General features: G+C 39.9%; 1 protein-coding gene across 1 annotated transcript in view; it reads right to left on the reverse strand.

Annotated features, from left to right (window-relative positions):
• Positions 1 to 332: 332 nt before the first annotated feature.
• The window catches only part of timm21 (translocase of inner mitochondrial membrane 21), a 57,529-nt gene continuing 36,376 nt past the window's right edge, over positions 333 to 21,485 (reverse strand). Inside the window, exons 4-6 of the mRNA XM_063035346.1 lie at positions 20,211 to 20,284; positions 2,546 to 2,648; positions 333 to 745 (exon numbers count right to left, since the gene is read on the reverse strand). Coding sequence (XP_062891416.1) covers positions 653 to 745; positions 2,546 to 2,648; positions 20,211 to 20,284 — 270 coding nt within the window. The 3' untranslated portion in view covers positions 333 to 652. The remainder of the gene's footprint in view (positions 746 to 2,545; positions 2,649 to 20,210; positions 20,285 to 21,485) is intronic.

Raw genomic sequence — 21,485 nt, forward strand, 5'->3', positions numbered from 1 at the left:
AAAAGATCCAGTGAACAGCAGTTCTGTTAATGAAAGAGGTCAGAGGAGAATGTCTGGACTGGTTCAAACTGACAGGAAGGCAACAATAACTCAAATACCCACACATTACAACAGTGGTGTCCAGAAGAACATCGCTGAACACACAACACGTCGAACCTTAAAGTGTGAGATACAGTAGCGGAAGACCACAAACATACACTCAGTGTTATTTTATTAAGCACAGGAGGTATCTAATAAAGTGGCCACAGTGTGTAGATTGGTTGTATTCAGCTGAGCGAACAGTGCAAGTCGCGGACAGCTGAAGCAAAAAAGTAGAACACAATTTAGTGCAACAGTCACAAAATACTTTATTTATAAAGTTACTTCATTTTACATACATGATTCGATTTGCTTTGCTCAAAAGGGCCAACAATTGGTCCCTTAAAATAAAAAGAATACATTAATTAACAGACTGTCTATATACCAAACGTTTACAGTAATTATGTTTCAGATTCTGAATCTGACCTTCTCACAAATAAATTGCATTGACAGTCTCTGAGAAAAGATTAATTATCCAAATTATTTCTTATTCACAGGCTTTCTTTAATTTATTAAAGCATGAAAGGATCTCCGGCTTTCTCCCAGCATATCAAAAAATACACATTCATGACGTTCAGCGGTTGTCTTCAACAATAATGGTTCTTTTGGGATAGGTGTCAAAGTCCACAAATATGTAACGAAAGTCATACTTTCCACTTTCTGGGTTCTGAAATAAAGAGCATAAGACATTTCATAGAAACATAGAAACATAGAAAATAGGTGCAGGAGTAGGCCATTCGGCCCTTCGAGCCTGCACCACCATTTATTATGATCATGGCTGATCATCCAACTCAGAACCCCACCCCAGCCTTCCCTCCATACCCCCTGACCCCCGTAGCCACAAGGGCCATATCTAACTCCCTCTTAAATATAGCCAATGAACTGGCCTCAACTGTTTCCTGTGGCAGAGAATTCCACAGATTCACCACTCTCTGTGTGAAGAAGTTTTTCCGAATCTCGGTCCTAAAAGGCTTCCCCTCTATCCTCAAACTGTGGCCCCTCGTTCTGGACTTCCCCAACATCGGGAACAATCTTCCTGCATCTAGCCTGTCCAATCCCTTTAGGATTTTATACGTTTCAATCAGATCCCCCCTCAATCTTCTAAATTCCAACAAGTACAAGCCCAGTTCATCCAGTCTTTCTTCATATGAAAGTCCTGCCATCCCAGGAATCAATCTGGTGAACCTTCTTTGTACTCCCTCTATGGAAAGGATGTCTTTCCTCAGATTAGGGGACCAAAACTGCACACAATACTCCAGGTGTGGTCTCACCAAGGCCTTGTACAACTGCAGTAGTACCTCCCTGCTCCTGTACTCGAATCCTCTTGCTATAAATGCCAGCATACCATTCGCCTTTTTCACCGCCTGCTGTACCTGCATGCCCACTTTCAATGACTGGTGTATAATGACACCCAGGTCTCGTTGCATTCATTATCAATGTGAATTTAGTTTTCTCTCATCCATTGTAACACGGCATGGAAAACAAATGGTCCTAAGGTGATGCTTAATGCTTCTGGAATTGGTTACATCTTCTCTCAACAGCTAAAACAAGGTGAAAGACTCTGGGAATTTATTTTAAAAGTGGTGCATCCTGTTGGATTGGAAACTTGATGGGCTTTTGTTCTGGCAAGATGCAGTCAGCGTTACTGCGAGTTTTGGGGGGGATGAATATGGAAACATTCTGTGGCCAAGACTCCTAAACGACTGCAGGCCTGTATGTGAAATATCAATGTTCCAGGGCATTTAATTCTAAATACATGTTTTAATTTTATGTGTGATTGGCAAAGGTGCAGATTTCAGTACTAAATATTTTAGTGAACAAGTGAAATTTACTTTTAACAGTGGATAATGTATAAAGAACTTTTTAAAAATATTTTAATAGTGTAGTTTTATTCATTTATTTAGTATTGAGATACACCGTGGAGTAGGTCCTTCTGGAACTTCGAGCCACACTGCCCAGCAATCCTCCAATTTAGTCCTAGCCTAATCATGGGACAATTTACAATGAACAATTAACCTACCAACCAGTATGTCTTTGGGCTGTGGGAGGAAAGCGAAGCACCCGGAGGAAACCCACGCATTCACAGGGAGATTGTACAAAATCCTTACAGGCAGTTGCAGGAATTGAACCTGGGTTGCAGGTACTATAAAGCGTTGTGTTGTTACGTGTGTTAAACCATGGTCTAAATTCCCATTCTTCAGTATGCACTGATTTACACCTCTGCTACCAACCTACTTCGAGACCCCCACTAATAACAAACCACACAGCTATCACTCTTGCCTGGATTACCCCAGCAAAGAATTTAGCATGTAGCATTATATTGCCTCCAAATCCACTGAATGAAACTCAGAGGCTGTGGAAAACAAACACTTAAAAAAAACCTCAGTTTTTTCAGCTTAAAAGAAAGACCTAAGAATTAGCGAAACAGGCTACACAAAGCAGTACAAAAAGCGAAATATTAACTAACCTCCTTTGCATCCAAGTGCACTGTTCCTTTTATAGGCTCAGAGCCTTCAATGTAAAATTTGAGTTGCATATGCTTCACACCATGCTTCACATACTCTATGTGACTGAAATAAAAGAAAAACAGAAATACATCTCAAAGGTTTAAAAAGAACAAACATGGATTTATATTCCTTTTTCATATCATCAGAATATCTCAAAGAGCTTTTCAGTCAGTGACTATTGAGATATAATGAGTTTGATTTGCTGGCACAGCTGCTGATTTTTTCTTAATATAAATATTAAGATGCTGAACATTTACTATTGACCAGAATGCTACATCATCTGGGCCATGCTACCTTCTCACTAGGCAGGAGGTATAGGTGCTTTATTCCTCCACCACCAGGTTCAACAACAGTTAGCTTATGGGATGTTAGCTTTCATAAGTCGAGGGATAGAGTTTAAGAGTCGCGATGTAATGATGCAGCTCTATAAAACTCTGGTTAGGCCACACTTGGAGTACTGTGTCCAGTTCTGGTCACCTCACTATAGGAAGGATGTGGAAGCATTGGAAAGGGTACAGAGGAGATTTACCAGGATGCTGCCTGGTTTAGAGAGTATGGATTATGATCAGAGATTAAGAGAGCTAGGGCTTTACTCTCTGGAGAGAAGGAGGATGAGAAGAGCCATGACAGAGGTGTACAAGATAATAAGAGGAATAGATAGAGTGGATAGCCAGCGCCTCTTCCTCAGGGCACCACTGCTCAATACAAGAGGACATGGCTTTAAGGTAAAGGGTGGGAAGTTCAAGGGGGATATTAGAGGAAGGTTTTTTACTCAGAGAGTGGTTGGTACGTGGAATGCACTGCCTGAGTCAGTGGTGGAGGCAGATACACTCATGAAATTTAAGAGACTACTAGACAGGAATATGTAGGAATTTAAGGTGGGGGGTTATATGGGAGGCAGGGTTTGAGGGTCAGCACAACATCGTGGGCCGAAGGGCCTGTAATGAGCTGTGCTATTCTATGTTCTACGTTATTAACCCTACAACCATCAGGTTCCTAAACCGGCATGGATAACTTCACTCACCTCAATTCTGAACTGATTCCACAGACTCACTAAGACAGTACAACTCAAGTTCTCAGTATTACTTATTTATTTTTTTATTTACACGATTTGTCTTTTGCATATTGGATGTCTGTCAGTCTTTATGTAAAGTTCTTCATATACTCTACTGTATTTATTCTCCTGTAAATGGCTGCAGGAAAATGAATCTTAACAAAGTGTATGGCGTCATCTACCTACTTTGGATATAAATTCACTTTGAACTTTGAATGGCAGGAAAAATCTGGTGCCTTTGAAAAAGTAAATACTATGGGATCGTTTTCATACTTAGTCAAGAAGGTAAACATCTCATCCAAAGGGCAATGCCTTCTTTATACTGTTTTGGTTGAAGTGGTGGTGTGTGATTGGTGTTGCTGCCTCATAACTTCTGGAAGTCATGCTCGATTCTGATCCTTAATGCTGTGTGAAACATGTATGTGTTATCTCCCCAACTCAATAACATGCTAATTGCCGAATAGCTACCAACAGCAACCAATGGCTAATTGCTGCGTCCTCTGTTTCACGGAGACATGGCTCAATTCGGACTGGCTGGATATGGCTGTTAGACTCAAGGGCTTCTCAATCCACTGGATTGACCGGACTGCTAATTCAAAGAAGGCAAAAGGTGGGGGCATGAGGTTCATGATAAACTCTTCGTGATGCTCAGACATAGCAGTCTTGTTGGCCTCTTGTTTCCCCAACCTGGGAACATCTCATGATTAAATGCTGTCCATTCTACTTACCAAGAGAGATCTCCTGTGTGATCCTGACCATAAGACACAGGAGCAGAATTAGGCCATTTAGCTATTCGAGTCTGCTCTGCCATTCTATCATGGCTGATCCCGGATCCCACTCAACCCCATACACTTGCCTTCTCGCCATATCCTTTGAAGACCTGACCGCTCAGGAAATGATCAACTTATGCCTTAAATATAGGCGCAGACTTGGCCTCCATCACAGTCTGTGGCAGACTTACTACTCTCTGGCTAAAAAAAAAAAATCCACCTTACCTCTGTTCTAAAGGGTGCCCCTCAATTTTGAGGCTGTACTCTCTAGTTCTGGATACCCCCACCATCACCACATCCACCCCATCCAGTCCTTTCAACATTCGGTAGGTTTCAATGAGATCCCCCGCATTCTCCTAAATTCCACTGAGTACAGGTCCAGAGGTGTTAAATGCTCCTCATATGTTAACCCCTTCATTCCCGGAATCATCCCTGTGAACCTCCTCTGGATTCTCTCTATTAACAACACATTCCTTCACATATTACCAAAGGCCAATGTTAAGAAAGCACTTCATGTATTGAGTGCCACAATTCATAAACAAAGAACTGCCTACCCTACACCTTTCAAAACTTTGCTGAGGACTTCAATCATGCTTGCTTGAAGAACTCTCTGCCCAATGATTATCTGCAGAACTAGGGGCACTTGAATGGAAAAGCCTACAAAAAGTAATGGATATGGTCCAGTCCATCACAGGTAAAGCCCTCCCCACCATTGAGCACATCTATAAGGAGCACTGTCGCAGGAAAGCAGCGTCCATCATCAAAGACACCCACCACACAGCCAAGCTCGCTTCTCTCTGGCTGTCAAGAAGGTGGTACAGGAGCTCAGGACCCACACCACCAGGTTCAGGAACAGTTATTAGCTCCTCAACCATCAGACTCTTGAAGCACAATGGATAACTTCACTCACCCCATGACTGAACTATTCCCGCAACCTATGAACTCACTTTCAAGGACTGATCGTCTCATGTTCTTAATATTTATGGCATTATTATTATTATTATTTTGTTTTGATCTATTTTCATTTGGTGTTTGCACATTGTTGTCTTTTGCGCATTGTGGTGTGCTGTTTTTCATTGATTCTATTGTGTTTCTTTGTATTTACAGTCAATGCCCGCAAGAAAATGAATCTCAGGGTAATATATTGTGACATATATATAATTTGGTAATAAATTTACTTTGATTGTGATTTGACTAACCAAAGATACCAGGAGAGATACTAGGAGAAATATACTAGAAAAGGTTGGTGGGGGATTGGGAGGGTTAGAAGTAAATATGTAGACATAAATCGAATAGGGTTATGGTAGTGGGTGTAGGAAGATATTAGGAGAGATCGGTGGGGGATGGGTTGTGGTTGGGGGGAGGGGGAGGTGGTTGATGTGAGTGAGAAAAGTAAGTGAAAGAATGGGATTGACAGGTCCTGACAGCCACCAAGCTCTACTCAGGTCAAGAGGCCTCCAGCAAATTTGTAAGGAAATAGGGCTCTTATTCAAGATTATTGCAGGTCAGAGAGTATGTCCTAAAATTTCCCAATTCAAAGGTGAAAGAGATACCATGAAATGAGTGTTGAAAAATATGTTTAAATGTTATTTGAATGTTTTGGTGAAATAAATAATCTGCTGGCTCTCATCCTATGACTGATTCTCGGATTGATCCACTCTCTCGGGAGCTAATTTGTAACAGTCAAGCACAAATGATTAGCATTCTAAATGCAATTAAGCAAACCACTGCAATAGTTACCTTAAGCTTCATGCTTGGTAGCAACATGGAGCCAACATATTTCTCCGGGTGACAATATTTTAAAGAAATAAACAAAGATATCTAAAGGAAAATAGCTGGGTTTTACCACAATCTGCAAACAGTTAGATAGGATAAATTTGGAAATACAAGTAATGTTATGACTTAAAAACCTGTCCTTGATGTAGAACCAAAAATGAGAAAAATGAGAAAAATGAGATGTTGGAAACATTGGTTCACAATCCCTGAGTGGCCATGACCTGGTAGGGACTGCCAAGGTAGTGAATATAGACACTGTAGAGTTGTTAAGAGATAAATTTTGGAGGTAAAATATATCAGCTTAAATTTTTAAATCAGAGTTTAGTGAGCTATCAGGCAAATCTGCCTCAGCCTTGTTTCTGATGGAAGGCCATCAAGTTGGACTGTAACCCTGCTTCTCTTTCCAAAGATGTGGCAGGACTCAACTTTTTTTCAACTTTAGTTACTGCCTATCTGCCACTTCTAACAATTTGCTCTTAGCTCAGCTCTTGAGTATTGCAAGATGTGATTAAACACAAGCTCACATAAAATTCAAACACGAGGAAATCTGCAGATGCTGGAAATTCAAGCAACACACACACAAAATGCTGGTGAGCGCAGCAGGCCAGGCAGCATCTCTAGGAAGAGGTACAGTCGACGTTTTAGGCTGAGACCCTTCGTCAGGACTCACATAAAATTTCTGTCAGTTTACAGGCACACACTTTGTGCAACTGGATCCGCAATTTCCTCAATTACAGACCCCAGTTAGTTCAGATTGGCAACAACATCTATTCCGCAATCTTTATCAGCACCGACGCACCACCAGACTGTGTGCTCAGCCCCCTGCTCTACTTGTGTTATACTTATGACCTAATACCATATTAAAATTTGCTGATGACTTCACAGTCCTTTGGCCGAATCAAAGTTGGTGATGATTCAGCATATAGGAGGGAGATTGAAAATCTAGCTGAGTGGTGCCACAACAACCACCTCTCACTCAAGGTAATACATACAAAATGCTGGAGGAACTCAGCTGGCCAGGCAGGATTTATGGAAAAGAGTAAAATAGTTTAATTTTTTCCATAGGTGCTGCCTGACTGTTACATGCCTCAAGGAGATCTGTGTTTTTTTTTGTGAGAATGATGTAGTGGTCTTTTGAAGGTCACCTGATGTAATTTTCCCGCCGATGTGAAGGTCACGTGATGACATGTGCACACGGGTATATAAGGGTAGACCCCAGATGACGCAGTTAGTTTTTAGTTTTTAGATTTCCAGATAGAACGTGCTGTGTCTCCGTTTCTGTTGTGTGCTTGTTTTTGCGACACATTTCATTTTTAAAATGGAGTGTTGCGTTCTATTGCAAGATACAGTATTATTAGACTGGAAATTTTTGGCCAGATGTGCTGATTTTCCCTATGCCAACAGTAGAAGGGAGAGTGAAGACTTTATCGAAGTACAGGACTGAAGGATTGAGAGGAGTTGGCATCGTTCAGCAGTTTAACAAAGGATCGACCTTATTGAGTCCTCGTTGAAGGAGTAGCGACCTTTATCGGAGATAACTCTTGCCAAAAGAGCAAAGAGTTCATGCAAAGGTTTGCTCTCTCTAAAAGAAATTAAAGTCAGTTGTTTAAAGCTGTTTATTTACTGCATTGCGAATCCTTCGGACAGAACCAGCAGGAAAGTCACGTCTATGAAGAAATCCTTCTCCAGAGAAGTCTCTCCCAATTGAACGTATAAGTCTGTGGGACTTGCGAATTTACCATTTTACAAACTATATCTGACTTTACCTCTTTAAGAACTTTTTCTGCATTTAACACTTTAAGAACCAGTGCCGAGTGACCACTTGTTGAACGGCTGCATAGCAGTTAACTTCTGGTTAAGGTTTTCGTTTGTTTTTTTTCTTTATTGTTTATGTGTTTAATAAATGTTTGGTTGTTTTTATATAACCTGTCTCGATTGATATTCATTGTTGCTGGTTACGTAACATAATCTGCGGGGGCTCACGGGTGATGTTCCGATTTTGAGTGTAAGTGCTGGTAATTGCCATTTTGATTTGGAAAAGGGAAATATCCGATTTTTTTTAGTTTGGTTGGTGTGTGTGTTGTATTCGGCAACAATGGATATTGACGGGTTTATGGAGACGCCTAACTCGGGGTCTTTAGAGAATGCGAGAAAACCTGAGGTATTTGAGATTGCGAGGAAGTTGGATATTAAAGGAATTACGAGGAATTCCGCCAAGGCTTTCATACAAAGAAAAATCACCGAGCACTATATTAATTTGAAATTGTTTGATGAGGAGATGTTAGGTAAGTTTGCAATGAGTAAGCTGGAAATGCAGTTACATCTTGAACAAATAAAGTTAAAGCAATTAGAAGCTGATTTGGAAGAGAGTTGGTTAGAAGCTGTAAATAAACAGAAGGAATTCGAAGCTAGGGAGGCTATTAAAATAAGGGAATTTGAAGAAAGAGAGGCTCTTAAAAAAAAAAGGAAATTTGAAGAAAAAGAAGCTGAAAACCAGAGGAAATTTGAGCTAGAGATGCAGAAATTAAAGTCCGGGAATCAGTCTTCTGGTTCTACGAAACAGTTTATTGCTAGTCGTGAGGTTATTTCGGCTCCTCCATTTAATGAAGCTGAAGTGGACAAATATTTCCAGCATTTTGAAACTATTGCTCTAGTTTAAAGCGGCTGAAAGACCAATGGCCAGTGATGTTACAAAGTGTACTCAAAGGCAAGGCACAACAAGTTTATACAGCTTTAGATGCTGAGCAAGCACAGGATTATGATATTGTTAAGCAGCATGTATTAAAGGTGTATGAGATGGTTCCGGAAACGTATAGAGAAAGATTGAGAAATGTGAAGAAATCGGTGGAAAAAACTTATGTGGAGTTTGCCTATGAGAAATCTGTGTGTTTTGAGAGATGGGTTTCCTCTAAAAATGTGAATGGGGAGTACAATAAATTAAAAGAGTTGATTTTGCAGGAGGAATTTAAGAGAAGCATTCCTGTTGGAAGTGAGAACATACTTAAATGAACGGGACACTGCTGCATTGCAGGAGATTGCTAAGTTAGCTGATGAGTACGTTTTAATTCACAAGAATAAATTTTGTCCAGGTAAAATTTTTAAAAGGAAAAATAGCACAGAGAGTCAAGGTAAATCAGACATTAAATCTGAAGTTAGTGAGAAAAGTGAGGGTGAAGGGAGACATGTGAAGGAAAGACATTTTGTTATTATTTGTAATTATTGTAAGAAGCCTGGACATGTAACAGCTAATTGCTTCCGATTGAAAAGGAAAGAGAAAGAAGTAGCCCCAGATACTAGTGTGCAGCATATTGAAAAAACCTGTAAAGCCACAGGGTTCAGGAAATATTAATGAAGATGTGTCAAAGTCTGACCAAGTTAAGAAGGGATATGAAAATTTTATAACAGAAAGATTAGTATCCTTGAAAGAAGGATCCAATTCAGTACCAATAAGGATACTTAGAGATACTGGAGCTTCTCAATCACTAATATTAGACAGTGTGCTAAAGTTTAGTGATGAGTCTGACATTGGTGAGGTAAATTATATAAGAGGAGTTTGGACTGCCCTTATGCCAGCACATTTACATAGAGTAAATTTAAGGTCAGGATTAGTTACAGGGGTTGTTAAAGTAGGATTACAATCCAGTTTACCTGTGAATGATGTTTCTCTTTTGTTAGGGAATGATTTAGCAGGTGGACAAGTTTTTCCTGAAGTGCATTTGACAACAAATTCAAATTTTGAGGAACCACAGAGGGATTCTAACACAGATTCTTCCTGTGATCTAACAAGAGCTATGGCTAAAAAGACTGATGTAAAGGATGAGGTTGTTACCCATGACAGTTCAAATCAAGATTCAAATTTTGAGGATGCATCAGAAACTTTCTTACCTACATTATTTGATCAGGATTTTGGTGGTAAGTCTGATCAGGAAGATTTGTCTTTATCTCGGAAGGAGATGAAAGCAGAGCAGGGTAGAGATCCTGTGATAGTTAAATTAAAAGAACAAGCTCTTCCAGATAGTGAAATTGGAATAGTACCAGTAGGATATTATTTTGAAAATGGGGTACTAATGAGAAAGTGGAGATCGCCTACAATTCCTGCTAGTGAGGAATGGGAAGTTAATCATCAGTTAGTAGTTCCTAAAATTTACCGAAATGAGATTTTAACTATGGCTCATAGTATTCCTTTGGGTGGTCATTTAGGGGTAAAGAAAACTATGAAACATAGAAACATAGAAAATAGAAAGAATAGAATAGAAAGAACAAAGTTTCTAAACATTTTTATTGGCCTAATTTAAGACAAGATGTTGCAACATTTTGTAGAACGTGTCATACGTGTCAAATTGTGTGTAAACCTAATCAGGTTAGCCAGTGGCCCCACTGCAACCAATTCCAGTATTCGGTGAGCCATTCTCAAAAATCATTGTAGACTGTGTAGGTCCATTGCCAAAAACTAAAACTGGACATCAATATTTATTAACTATTATGGGCACAGCGTCTAGGTTTCCAGAGGCAGTACCTCTTAGGAATATAACAGCCAAAACTATGACAAAGGCTCTTATAAAATGTTTTACTTATTTTGGGTTGCCTAAAGAAATACAATCAGATCAAGGTAGTAATTTTATGTCTGGGTTGTTTCAGCAGATAGTTTATAAACTGGGAGCAAAACAGATAATTTCCTCAGCCTATCATCCAGAAGCACAAGGAGCTTTGGAGAGATTTCATTCTACACTAAAAACTATGATTAGGACATATTGTGTGGAAAATGAAAAGGACTGGGATGAAGGTATACATTTACTACTTTTTGCAGTAAGTGAGGCAGTACAGGAATCATTAGATTTTAGTCCTTTTGAACTTGTGTTTGGACATAGAGTTTGAGGACCTTTGGCCTTGTTGAGGGAACAGTGGATTAATAAAGAAGTACACACTAATTTTCTAGATTATGTTTTAAAATTTAAAGAAAGATTGTATAAAGCTTGTAGCTTGGCCAAGGAAAATTTAAAATTAGCTCAAGAGAAGATGAAGACTTGGTATTATAAGGAAGCTAGGATGAGGTCATTTAAGCCTGGAGATAAGGTGTTGGTTCTTTTCCCAGTGCAAACGAACCTGTTACAAGCTAAATTTCATGGTCCTTATCAGATTAAATCTAAGGTAAATGATGTAGATTATGTGGCAAAAACGCCAGATCAGAGAAAGACAGCACAGCTGTGTCATATAAATATGATAAAACCGTATTATGAGAGAGAAGATGCTATTATGACTGTTGTGATCAATAATGAGTCTGATCTTGATAAAAACTTAACGGAGGATTCATCTGAAACTCAGTTTAAACCCAACATTATTTCAGTCAGGTTACCAAATTCAAAAATTCTAGAAAATATTGATGAAAAATTAGCTCATTTACAGCCACAGCAGAGACAGCAGATGAAACAATTAATTTTTAAATATAGAGATTTATTTCCAGACGTCCCTAGAAGAACCACCGTAGCTACGCATGATGTAGTGTTGGAGATGCAAAACCAATAAAACAACATCCGTATCGAATGAACAGGGAAAAATGTGAACTTGCTGAACAAGAAATTAAGTATATGTTAGAGAATGATATTATTAGACATTCTAATTCGAATTGGAGTTCCGCATGTGTTATGGTGCCTAAGCCAGACAATAGTATTAGGTTTTGTACGGATGACAGAAAGGTGAATGCTGTGACAAAAACTGATGCATATCCAATCCCTAGGGTAGATGATTGTATGGGTAAAGTTGGACAGGCCAAATTCCTTACAAAAATTGATTTGTTAAAAGGTTATTGGTGTGTTCCATTGACGGATAGAGGTAGAGAGATTTCAGCATTTGTAACCCCATCTGGGTTATATGAGTATAATGTTCTTCCATTTGGGATGAAGAATGCACCAGGTATTTTTCAGAGGAGGATTAATAGTGTGATTCAGGGATTAAAAGATACAGATGCCTATATTGATGATTTAGTTACTGGAAATAATACGTGGAGGGCACATATTACTGCAGTGGAGGAACTATTTGAGAGACTTCCAAAAGTTAGCTTAACTATTAACTTAGTTAAAAGTGAATTTGGTCATGCCACTGTGACTGTTAAAGAAAAGGGTTAAGGAAATTAGACTCCAATTTAATAACACAGTCTAATGTTACAGGAGTACAATATTCTGATCACTCATATTAAGGGTAAAGATAATGTGATTGCTGATTGTTTATCTAGATGTTAAATGAACAATGAAAATTTGTTTTTTTTTGGAATGGTATTTTCACATTTGTAACACTCCTACTGTACATTAGTTAGTAAAGTGCTGAAAGATAAGACTATATATATTATGTTGTAAGTTTTATACCTTTGTATTTTTTTTGTAAATTGTTAATTCTTAAAATTTTGTTCTTTAAAAGACCAATTTTTTTTTGGAGGTAGGTGTTACATGCTCAAGGAGATCTTTTTTTTGTGAGAATGATGTAATGGTCTTTTGGAGGTCACCTGATGTAATGTCATGTGATGACATGTGCACCACGGTATAGAAGGGTAGACCCCAGATGATGCAGTGAGTTCTTAGTTTGTAGATTTCCAGGTAGAATGTGCTGTGCCTCCATTTCTGTTGCGTGTTTGTTTTTGTGACGCAGTTTCATCTTTAAAACGGAGTGTTGCATTCTATTGCAAGATACAATATTATTGGACAGGAAATTTTTGGCCAGATGTGCTCATTTACCCTATGCCAGCAGTAGAAGGGAGAGTGAAGACTTTATTGAAGTACAGGACCGAAAGATTGAGAGGAGTCGGCATCGTTCGGCAGTTTAACAAAGGATCGACCTTATTGAGTCTTCGTTGAAGGAGTAGCGACCTGCATCGGAGATAACTTTTGCCAAAAGAGCGAAGAGTTCATGCAAAGGTTTGTTCTCTCTAAAAGAAATTAAGGTCAGTTGTTTTAAACTGTTTATTTACTGCATTGTGAATCATTCGAACAGAACCAGCAGGAAAGTCGCGTCTATGAAGAAATCCTTTTCCAGAGAAGTCTCTCCCAATTGAATGTATAAATCTGTGGGACTTTCGAAGTTACCATTTTACGAACTATATCTGACTTTACCTCTTTAAGAACTGTTTCTGCATTTAACACTTTAAGAACCAGTGCCGAGTGACGACTTGTTGAACAGCTGAATAGCAGTTAACTTCCGGTTAAGGTTTTTGTTTGTTTTTTTTCTTTGTCGTTTATCTGTGTTTAATAAATGTTTGGTTGTTTTTATATAACCTGTCTCGATTGATATTCATTGTTGCCGGTTATGTAACACTGACCCACTGAGTTCCTCCAGCACTTTGTGTGTATTATTTGACTTCCAGCATCTTTTTCTTTGTGAACTTCTCACTCAATGTCAGCAAGGCCAAGGAGTTGATTATTGACTTCAGGAGGAGGAACCCAGAGGTCCATGAGCCAGTTCATATCAGGGTGTCAGAGGTGAAGAGGATCAGCAACTTTAAATTCCCTGGTGTAATTAGTCCAGAGGATCTGTCCTGGGTCCGTGTAAGTGTCAATATGAAGACAGCACAGCGGCTCCTCTATTTTCTTAAAAGTTCTCAAATAATTCAAGATGTCATCTAAGACTTTGACAAACTTCTATAGATGTGCAGTGGAGAGCACACTGACTGGCTGCATCTCGGCTTGGTATAGAAACTCCGATGCCCTTGAAAAGTCTACCAAAAAGCCCAGTCTATCATGGGTAAAGCCCTCCCCACCTTTAAGCACATCTACAAGGAGCACTGTAACAGAAAAGCAGCATCCATCAAGGACCCACACCACTAGACCATGTTCTCTTCTCACTGCTGCCAACAAGAAAGAGAAACAGGACCCACACCACCAGGTTCAGGAACACTATTAACTCTCAACCATCAGGTTCTTGTACCAGACAGGATAACTTCACTCACCAATTACTGAACAGTTCCCACAACCTAGGGAATCGCTTTCAATGGCTCATCATCTCATGTTCTTTAGATTTATTGCTTATTTATTTATTTATTTGTATTATTATTTTTTGTTTGCACTTTGTACAAACCCCATTTCCAGAAAAGTTGGGATATTTTCCAAAATGCAATAAAAACAAAAATCTGTGATGTGTTAATTCACGTGAACCTTTATTTAACTGACAAAAGTACAAAGAAAAGATTTTCAATAGTTTTACTGACCAACTTAATTGTATTTTGTAAACATACACAAATTTAGAATTTGATGGCTGCAACACACCCAACAAAAGTTGGGACAGTAGCATGTTTACCATTGTGTTACATCACCTTTCCTTTTAATAACACTTTTTAATCGTTTTGGAACTGAGAATACTAATTGTAGTAGATTTGCAATTGGAAAATTTGTCCATTCTTGCTTGATATAAGACTTCAGCTGCTCAGCAGTCCGTGGTCTCCGTTGTCTGATTCTCCTCTTCATGATGCACCATACATTTTCAATAGGAGATAGATCTGGACTGGCAGCAGGCCAGTCAAGCACACGCACTCTGTGTCTACAAAGCCACGCTGTTGTAGCCCGTGCAGAATGTGGTCTGGCATTGTCCTGTTGAAATAAGCATGGACATCCCGGGAAGAGACGTCGCCTTGATGGCAACATAAGTCTCTCTAAAATCCTAATATACACCTCAGAGTCAATGGTACCTTCACATACATGCAACTCACTCATGCATAACAATCTGGATGGTCGTTTTCATCTTTGGCACGGAGAACTCGACGCCCGTTTTTTCTGAAAACTAGCGGAAGTGTGGACTCATCTGACCACAGCACACGGTTCCAGTCTTTCGGTCCATCTGAGATGAGCTTGGTCCCAGAGAACTCACTGGCGTTTCTGCATAGTGTTGATGTATGGCGTCCTCCTTGCGTAATACAGTTTCAAGTTGCATTTCTGGATGCAGCGACGGACTGTGTTGAGTGACAATGGTTTTCCGAAGTACTCCCGAGCCCAGGTGGCTATACTTGTCACAGTAGCATGACGGTTTCTTAGACAGTGCCGCCTGAGGGCTCGAAGACCACGCGCATTCAGCAGTGGTTTCCAACCTTGCCCTTTACGCACTGAGATGTCTCTGAATTCTCTGAATCTTTTCACAATATTATGTACTGTAGATGTTGAAAGACCTAAATTCTCTGCAATCTTGCATTGAGAAATGTTCCTTTTGAACTGACTAACAATTCTCTCACGAATTTTGGCACAAAGGGGTGAGCCACAACCCTTGCTTGCAAAGACTGAGCCTTTGATGGACGCTACTTTTATACCCAGTCATGATACCTCACCTGCTACCAATTAGCCTGCTTAATGTGGAGTCTTCCAACCGGTGTTACTTGAATATTCTGTGCACTTCTCAATCTTATTTTAACTCTGTCCCAACTTTTGTTGAGCGTGTTGCAGCCATCAAATTCTAAATTTGTGTATGTTTACAAAATACAATTAAGTTGGTCAGTAAAACTATTGAAAATCTTTTCTTTGTACTTTTGTCAGTTAAATAAAGGTTCACGTGAATTAACATATCACAGACTTTTGTTTTTATTGCATTTTGGAAAATATCCCAACTTTTCTGGAAATGGGGTTTGTATTTTCACAGTTTGTCGTCTTTTGCACATTGGTGTATTGTCTTTTTTTGTGTGTGGATTTTCATTGATTTTCATTGTACTTCTTTGTATTTACTATGAATGCTTAAAAATGAATATGTTGTACAAGGTGACATCTATGTATGTTGACAATTAAATTTACTTTGACCTTGAACTTTGAATCATTGCCGTGCTTGCTGACCAACACAATTCCCCTCAATATCTTGACTTTAACATTCTTATCACTATTTCCAAATCCCTTTGTGTCCTCAATCTTTCCCATCTCCAACATTCTCCAATGCAACCACTGTTAGAGATACTAGACTTTGTTTTACCACTACTATCTTTCTGGCAATGTGACACATTCCATCATTCAGACAATCAGACCATAAAACACAGGAGCAGAATTAGGCCAATCAGCCCATTGAATCTGCTCCGCCATTCGATCTTGGTTGATTTATTATCTCTCTCAACCTCATTCTCCTGCTTTCTCCCCATAATCTGTGACGCCCTATAGAAATTAATGCTAACATTGCATTTGCCTTCCTTACTACTAACTCAACCTGCAAGTTAACCTTTAAGGAATGCTGCACGAGGACTCCCAAGTCTCACTGCACCTCCAATCTTTGAGTTTGCACCCCATTTACTAAGAAAGGTTCATGCTAAATTCCTCCCACTAAAGTGCATGCCAATACATTCCCTACACTGTATTCCACCTGCCACGTCTTTGCCAGTCTGTAACAGCAGCAGATGTGAGTAAGACTCTGCAGAGACCCCCCATAAGATGGACCAGACAACATCCCAGGTTGAGTACCTGGGGAATGGGGACACCAATTCACTGGCGTCTTCAACGCTTCACTCATCCAGGCTACTGTCCACACACGCTTCAAATCAGCCACCATTACCCCTGTACCAAACAACTCTACACCTTCAGAACTAAACGACTACCACCCGGTCGCACTGGCATCAATCATCACCATTTGCTTTGAACAGTTGTTAATGGCACATATCAAAATTCCATTCCTGCCACATTGGGACACTCACTAATATGTTTATTGACAGAACCGCTCTACAACAGATGGCATAGCATCTGTCATGCACCTAGCCCTGACACACCTAGAAAACAAGGACATTTATGTCAGAATGCTGTTTCTGGATTTCAATTTGGCATTCAACACTATTGTCCCACAGATCTTGACGAACAAACTCCCACTCCTTGGACTAAGTACACCACTGTGCAACTTGGCGCTGGACTTCCTAACCAACAGACCTCAGATAGTCAGGATGCCGAACTGCTCCTACCTAAAAGAGAGGATAGAGTAGATATCAGGCAGTTAGGAAATGACACTGGAGAGGTAGTAAAAGGGGCCAAGGAACTGACGAGTGAACTGAACAAGTATTTTGCATCAGTCTTCACTGTGGAGAACACCAGCAGTATGCTGGACATTTGAGAGTGTCAAGAGGCACGGATGAGTGCAGTTACTATTATGAGGGAGAACATGCTTGGGAAGCTGAAAAGTCACCTGGACCAGATGGACTACATCCAAGGGTTCTGAAAAAGGCAGCTAATAAGATTATGGAGGCATTAGCAATGATCTTTCAAGAATCACTAAATTCTGGCATGGTCTTAGAGGACTAGAAAATTGCAAATGTCACTCCACTCTTGAGGAAGGGAGGGAAGCAGAAGAAAGAAAATTATTGGCTAGTTAGCCTGGCTTCAGTGCTTGGGAAAATGTTGGATACAGTTCAGGATGAGGCCTCAGGACATACGGAGACACATGCTAAAATAGTCCAAAATGGTTTCTTACGGGAAAATCTTGCCTGATAATTAGTTGGAATTGAGGAAAAAACAAGCAGGATGGACAAAGGAGAATTAATGAATGTTATGTACTCGGATTTTCAGAAAGCCTTTGACAGAGTGCCACACATGAGGTTACTTAACAAAAGCCTATGGTATTACAGGAAAGATACTAGCATGGATAGAGGATTGGCTGATTGGCAGGAGGCAAAGAGTGGGAATAAAGGAACTCGTCTCTTGTTAGCTCCCGGTGACTAGTGGCATTCTGCAGGGGTCTGTGTTGGAACTGTTTCTTTTTATATGTCAATAATTTAGATAATGGAATTGATGGATTTGTGGGTAATTTTGTGGATGATACAAATGTAGGTGGGAGGGACAGGAAGCAGGGAATCTGCAGAAGTTCTTGGATAGATTGGGAGAACGTGCAGAGAAGGGGCAGATGGAATACAGTGCTGGGAAGTGTATGTTCATGGGAGTTCTTGTGCAGGATTCCTTAAAGGTTAACTTGCAGGTCGAATCGGTGGTGAAGGCGGCATATAAAATGTTAGTCTTCATTTCCAAAGGACTCGAGTATAAAAGCAAAGATGTAATGCAGAAGCTTTATAAGGCACTGGTGAGGCCTCACTTGGAGGATTCTGAGCAGTTTTGGGCCCCTTATCTACGAAACAACGTGCTGACATTGAAGAGGGGTCAGAGTTGCACAAGAAAGGATTACAGTAATGAAAGGGATATCATATAAGGAGTGTTTGATGGCTCTGGGCCTGCACCCACTGGAATTTAGAAGAATGAGGGAGGATCTCTTTGGAACCTATCAAATGTTGAAAGACCTAGATAGAGTGGATGTGGAGAGGATGTTTCCTATATAGCGGGAGAGTCTAGGACCAGATGGCAGAACCTCAGATTAGAAGGGTGTCCATTTAGATGAGGGTGACTTTCCTTAGCTAGAGGGTAGTGAATCTGTGGGAATTTGTTTCTTCAAGCGACTATGGAGCCTTGGTGTTTGAGTGTATTTAATGCGGAGGTTGATAGGTTCTTCAATAGTCAGGGCATGAAAGGTTATGGGGAAAAGACAGGAGAATGGAGGTGAGAGGGAAAATGGATCAGCCTTGACAAAATGGCAGAACAGTCTCGATGGGCTGAATGCCTAATTCTGCTGCTAAGTGTTATGGTCCAAATTCACACATTTTGCTTTGCAGCTGCACTGATTATGAGCTGTCAATGAATTCTTTCTTCAGTTTGTTAAATGTCTTGCTCCGCCAGCTCCATCATGGGCACTCGCCTCCCCGAAATCGAGGACATCTTCAAAAGGCAGTGTTTCTAAAGACAGCATCACCCCCATCACCCAGGAAATCCCCTCTTCTCATTACAACCATCAGAGAGGAGGTACAGGAGCCCGAGGACTCAATGTTTTAGGAACAGCATAAGTCCACACCAACATCAGATTTCTGAATGGAAAATGAAACCATTCACTACTTTTGCTCTCTTTTTACACTATTCATTTATTTATTTTTTATGCATATACACACTTAGTTGCCAATGATGTCCCAGTCTAAAATATCGACTGTTTATTCACTTTCATACATACTGCCTGATCTACTGAGTCCCTCCAGCATTTTGTATGTGTATCTCTAGATTTCTAGCATCTGCAGAATCTTGTGTGTTTAGAATGGGGAAGAAATATGATCCAAGTCTCCTTGACCATGGAATGATTGTTGGTGCCGAAGTCTCAGAAACTGCTGATCTCCTGGAATTTTCACACACAACAGTCTCTAGAGTTAGACAAACCTTGACCACTTTACTACAAGATGTTCCAGGTCAGCTGAGCAGAATTGAGACAGAACTGCCATGTCTGTGCAGCACAATGAGTTAATCATGAAGTATATGCCAACTCCTCCACCTTTAACTAACTCAGCTGTCCTGTCTTTGCGGTGGATGGTGAAGCCCTTAGGCTGCAGTGCTGCATCAGAATAGCAGGGCTAAGCCATGTTTCTGTGCAGCAAAGTACACAGCAGTATCTGATGTCCCTCAGGTACGGCAATCTTGCTCTGAGGTATTCAAATTTTATTTTCCAGAGGCTATACATTTGCCAACAGCGTAGTCAGGAGTGGGCGGGGGGGGGGTGAAAGGCCTCTGCATTCTAATTGTACCTGTTGCCCAGCAAATCTTGCTCACTTCCTTTTTCTTAAAGAGAAACTGCACTGGCAACCAGAGTCCGCTCTCTGGAGTCCACCAATTTTGTGGATCGATAGATTTTTTTTTTAAATATCCGGAAATGATGTTGCTTACTGAATTGACTATGGATTTCAGGTGTAGTAGTCCTAAACGGGAATATTTGAAGATTCCCACTGGAGCTGCACACAGTTGTCACTTTCCCAAGCCACCTTTAAAATACTTGCAATTTTGAACTCAAACACAGATGTGCTTGGTGCACCAGAAATAGGCGCATCTTTCTCAAATATTTGTCAAATTTTGTTATTAAATGTGCACTGAAGTAGGTTAAAATATTTTTCTCTGGTAAGGATATTAAAAATGTAAGTTATTTTTCTTCCCACAACTGTTCAACAACCAGGAAAGCTATTTAATATGTTGTCTTTTATAAAGATATAATAATCTTCATAAATATGCTCGAACTTACCTGACATGACGCCTTCTACCCCGCCGAGTTGTCTCTCCATAACCTTTTATAGGCTCTCCCAGCACTGCAATTATCTGTTGACACAAGTTGTTTTTAAATCTTAATATTCAAATTTTAACAGTATCAATCTAGTCTATTTAGTGTTCATTGGAAAATAAAAACTGCATTAGACTTTGTTTCTATAACTTTCCCATTGGCCACAGCAGAAATGAAACGTGGAACTTGAGAGGACTTTGCTTCTGTTACAATTATATTATACTCAGTGGCCACTTGATTGGTTAACTCCTGTACTTAATAAAGTGAACACTGAGTGTACATTCATGGTCTTCTGCTGCCGTAGCCCATCTACTTCAAGGTTCGATCTGTTGTGCGTTCAGAGATACACGTGGTTATTTGAGTTACTGTCACCTCCTTGTCAACTTGAACCAGCTGGTCATCTCCTCTGACCTCTCTCATTAACAAGCCCAAAGAACTGCTGATCATTGGATTTTTTTTTTTTGTTTTACGTACTATGCTTTGTAAACTCTAGAGACTGTTGTGCATGAAAATCCCAGATCAACAGTTTCTGAGATACTCAAATCACCCATCTGGCACTAACAATCATTCCACAGTCAAAGTCACTTAGATCACATTTCCTCTCCATTCTGATGTTTGACCTGAACAACAACTGAACCTCTTGACCATGTCTGCATACTTTTATGCATTTTGTTAGTAATAAAAAATTTGCATTAATGAGCAGATGTATGGGTGTACCTAATAAAGTGGACACTGAGTGTACGCTGAACACATCAGTACTTACATCTTTCCTGCCTATTTAGTGTATACATTTAAGTAGGTGCATACATATCTAATTATTTTGTCAGAAATACACAACTTATTGCCAGCTTCTAAAGCAATGCACATCTGATTCTCATTCATCTCAAGTAAATATTCCCTCATCAGCAACTCTCAGCATGCAAGTCAAGCAGATTTACAACACGTCTGTATGTAGCCTCTCACTCAAGCCTTGGTCAGCTCAATGCCATTTGGGAGGCAGCAATGGGAGTTTAACGAGATCTTGAAATTACACAAGCATACAATACAATGAGTTCTGCTGACAGTCTTTCACCATTACATTGTGTAATACTATTGTCACATTAAGGACCTTCACTATCCAGGGCATGTTCTCTTCTTGCTGCTGCATTCAGATTCAGGAAGGAGGTACAGGAGACTTCCACATCACCAGGTTCAGCAACAGTTATTACCCTTCAATCATCAGGCTCCTGAACCAATGTG

Source organism: Mobula hypostoma, chromosome 1 (genome assembly GCF_963921235.1).
Source record: "Mobula hypostoma chromosome 1, sMobHyp1.1, whole genome shotgun sequence".
NCBI lineage: Eukaryota > Metazoa > Chordata > Chondrichthyes > Myliobatiformes > Myliobatidae > Mobula > Mobula hypostoma.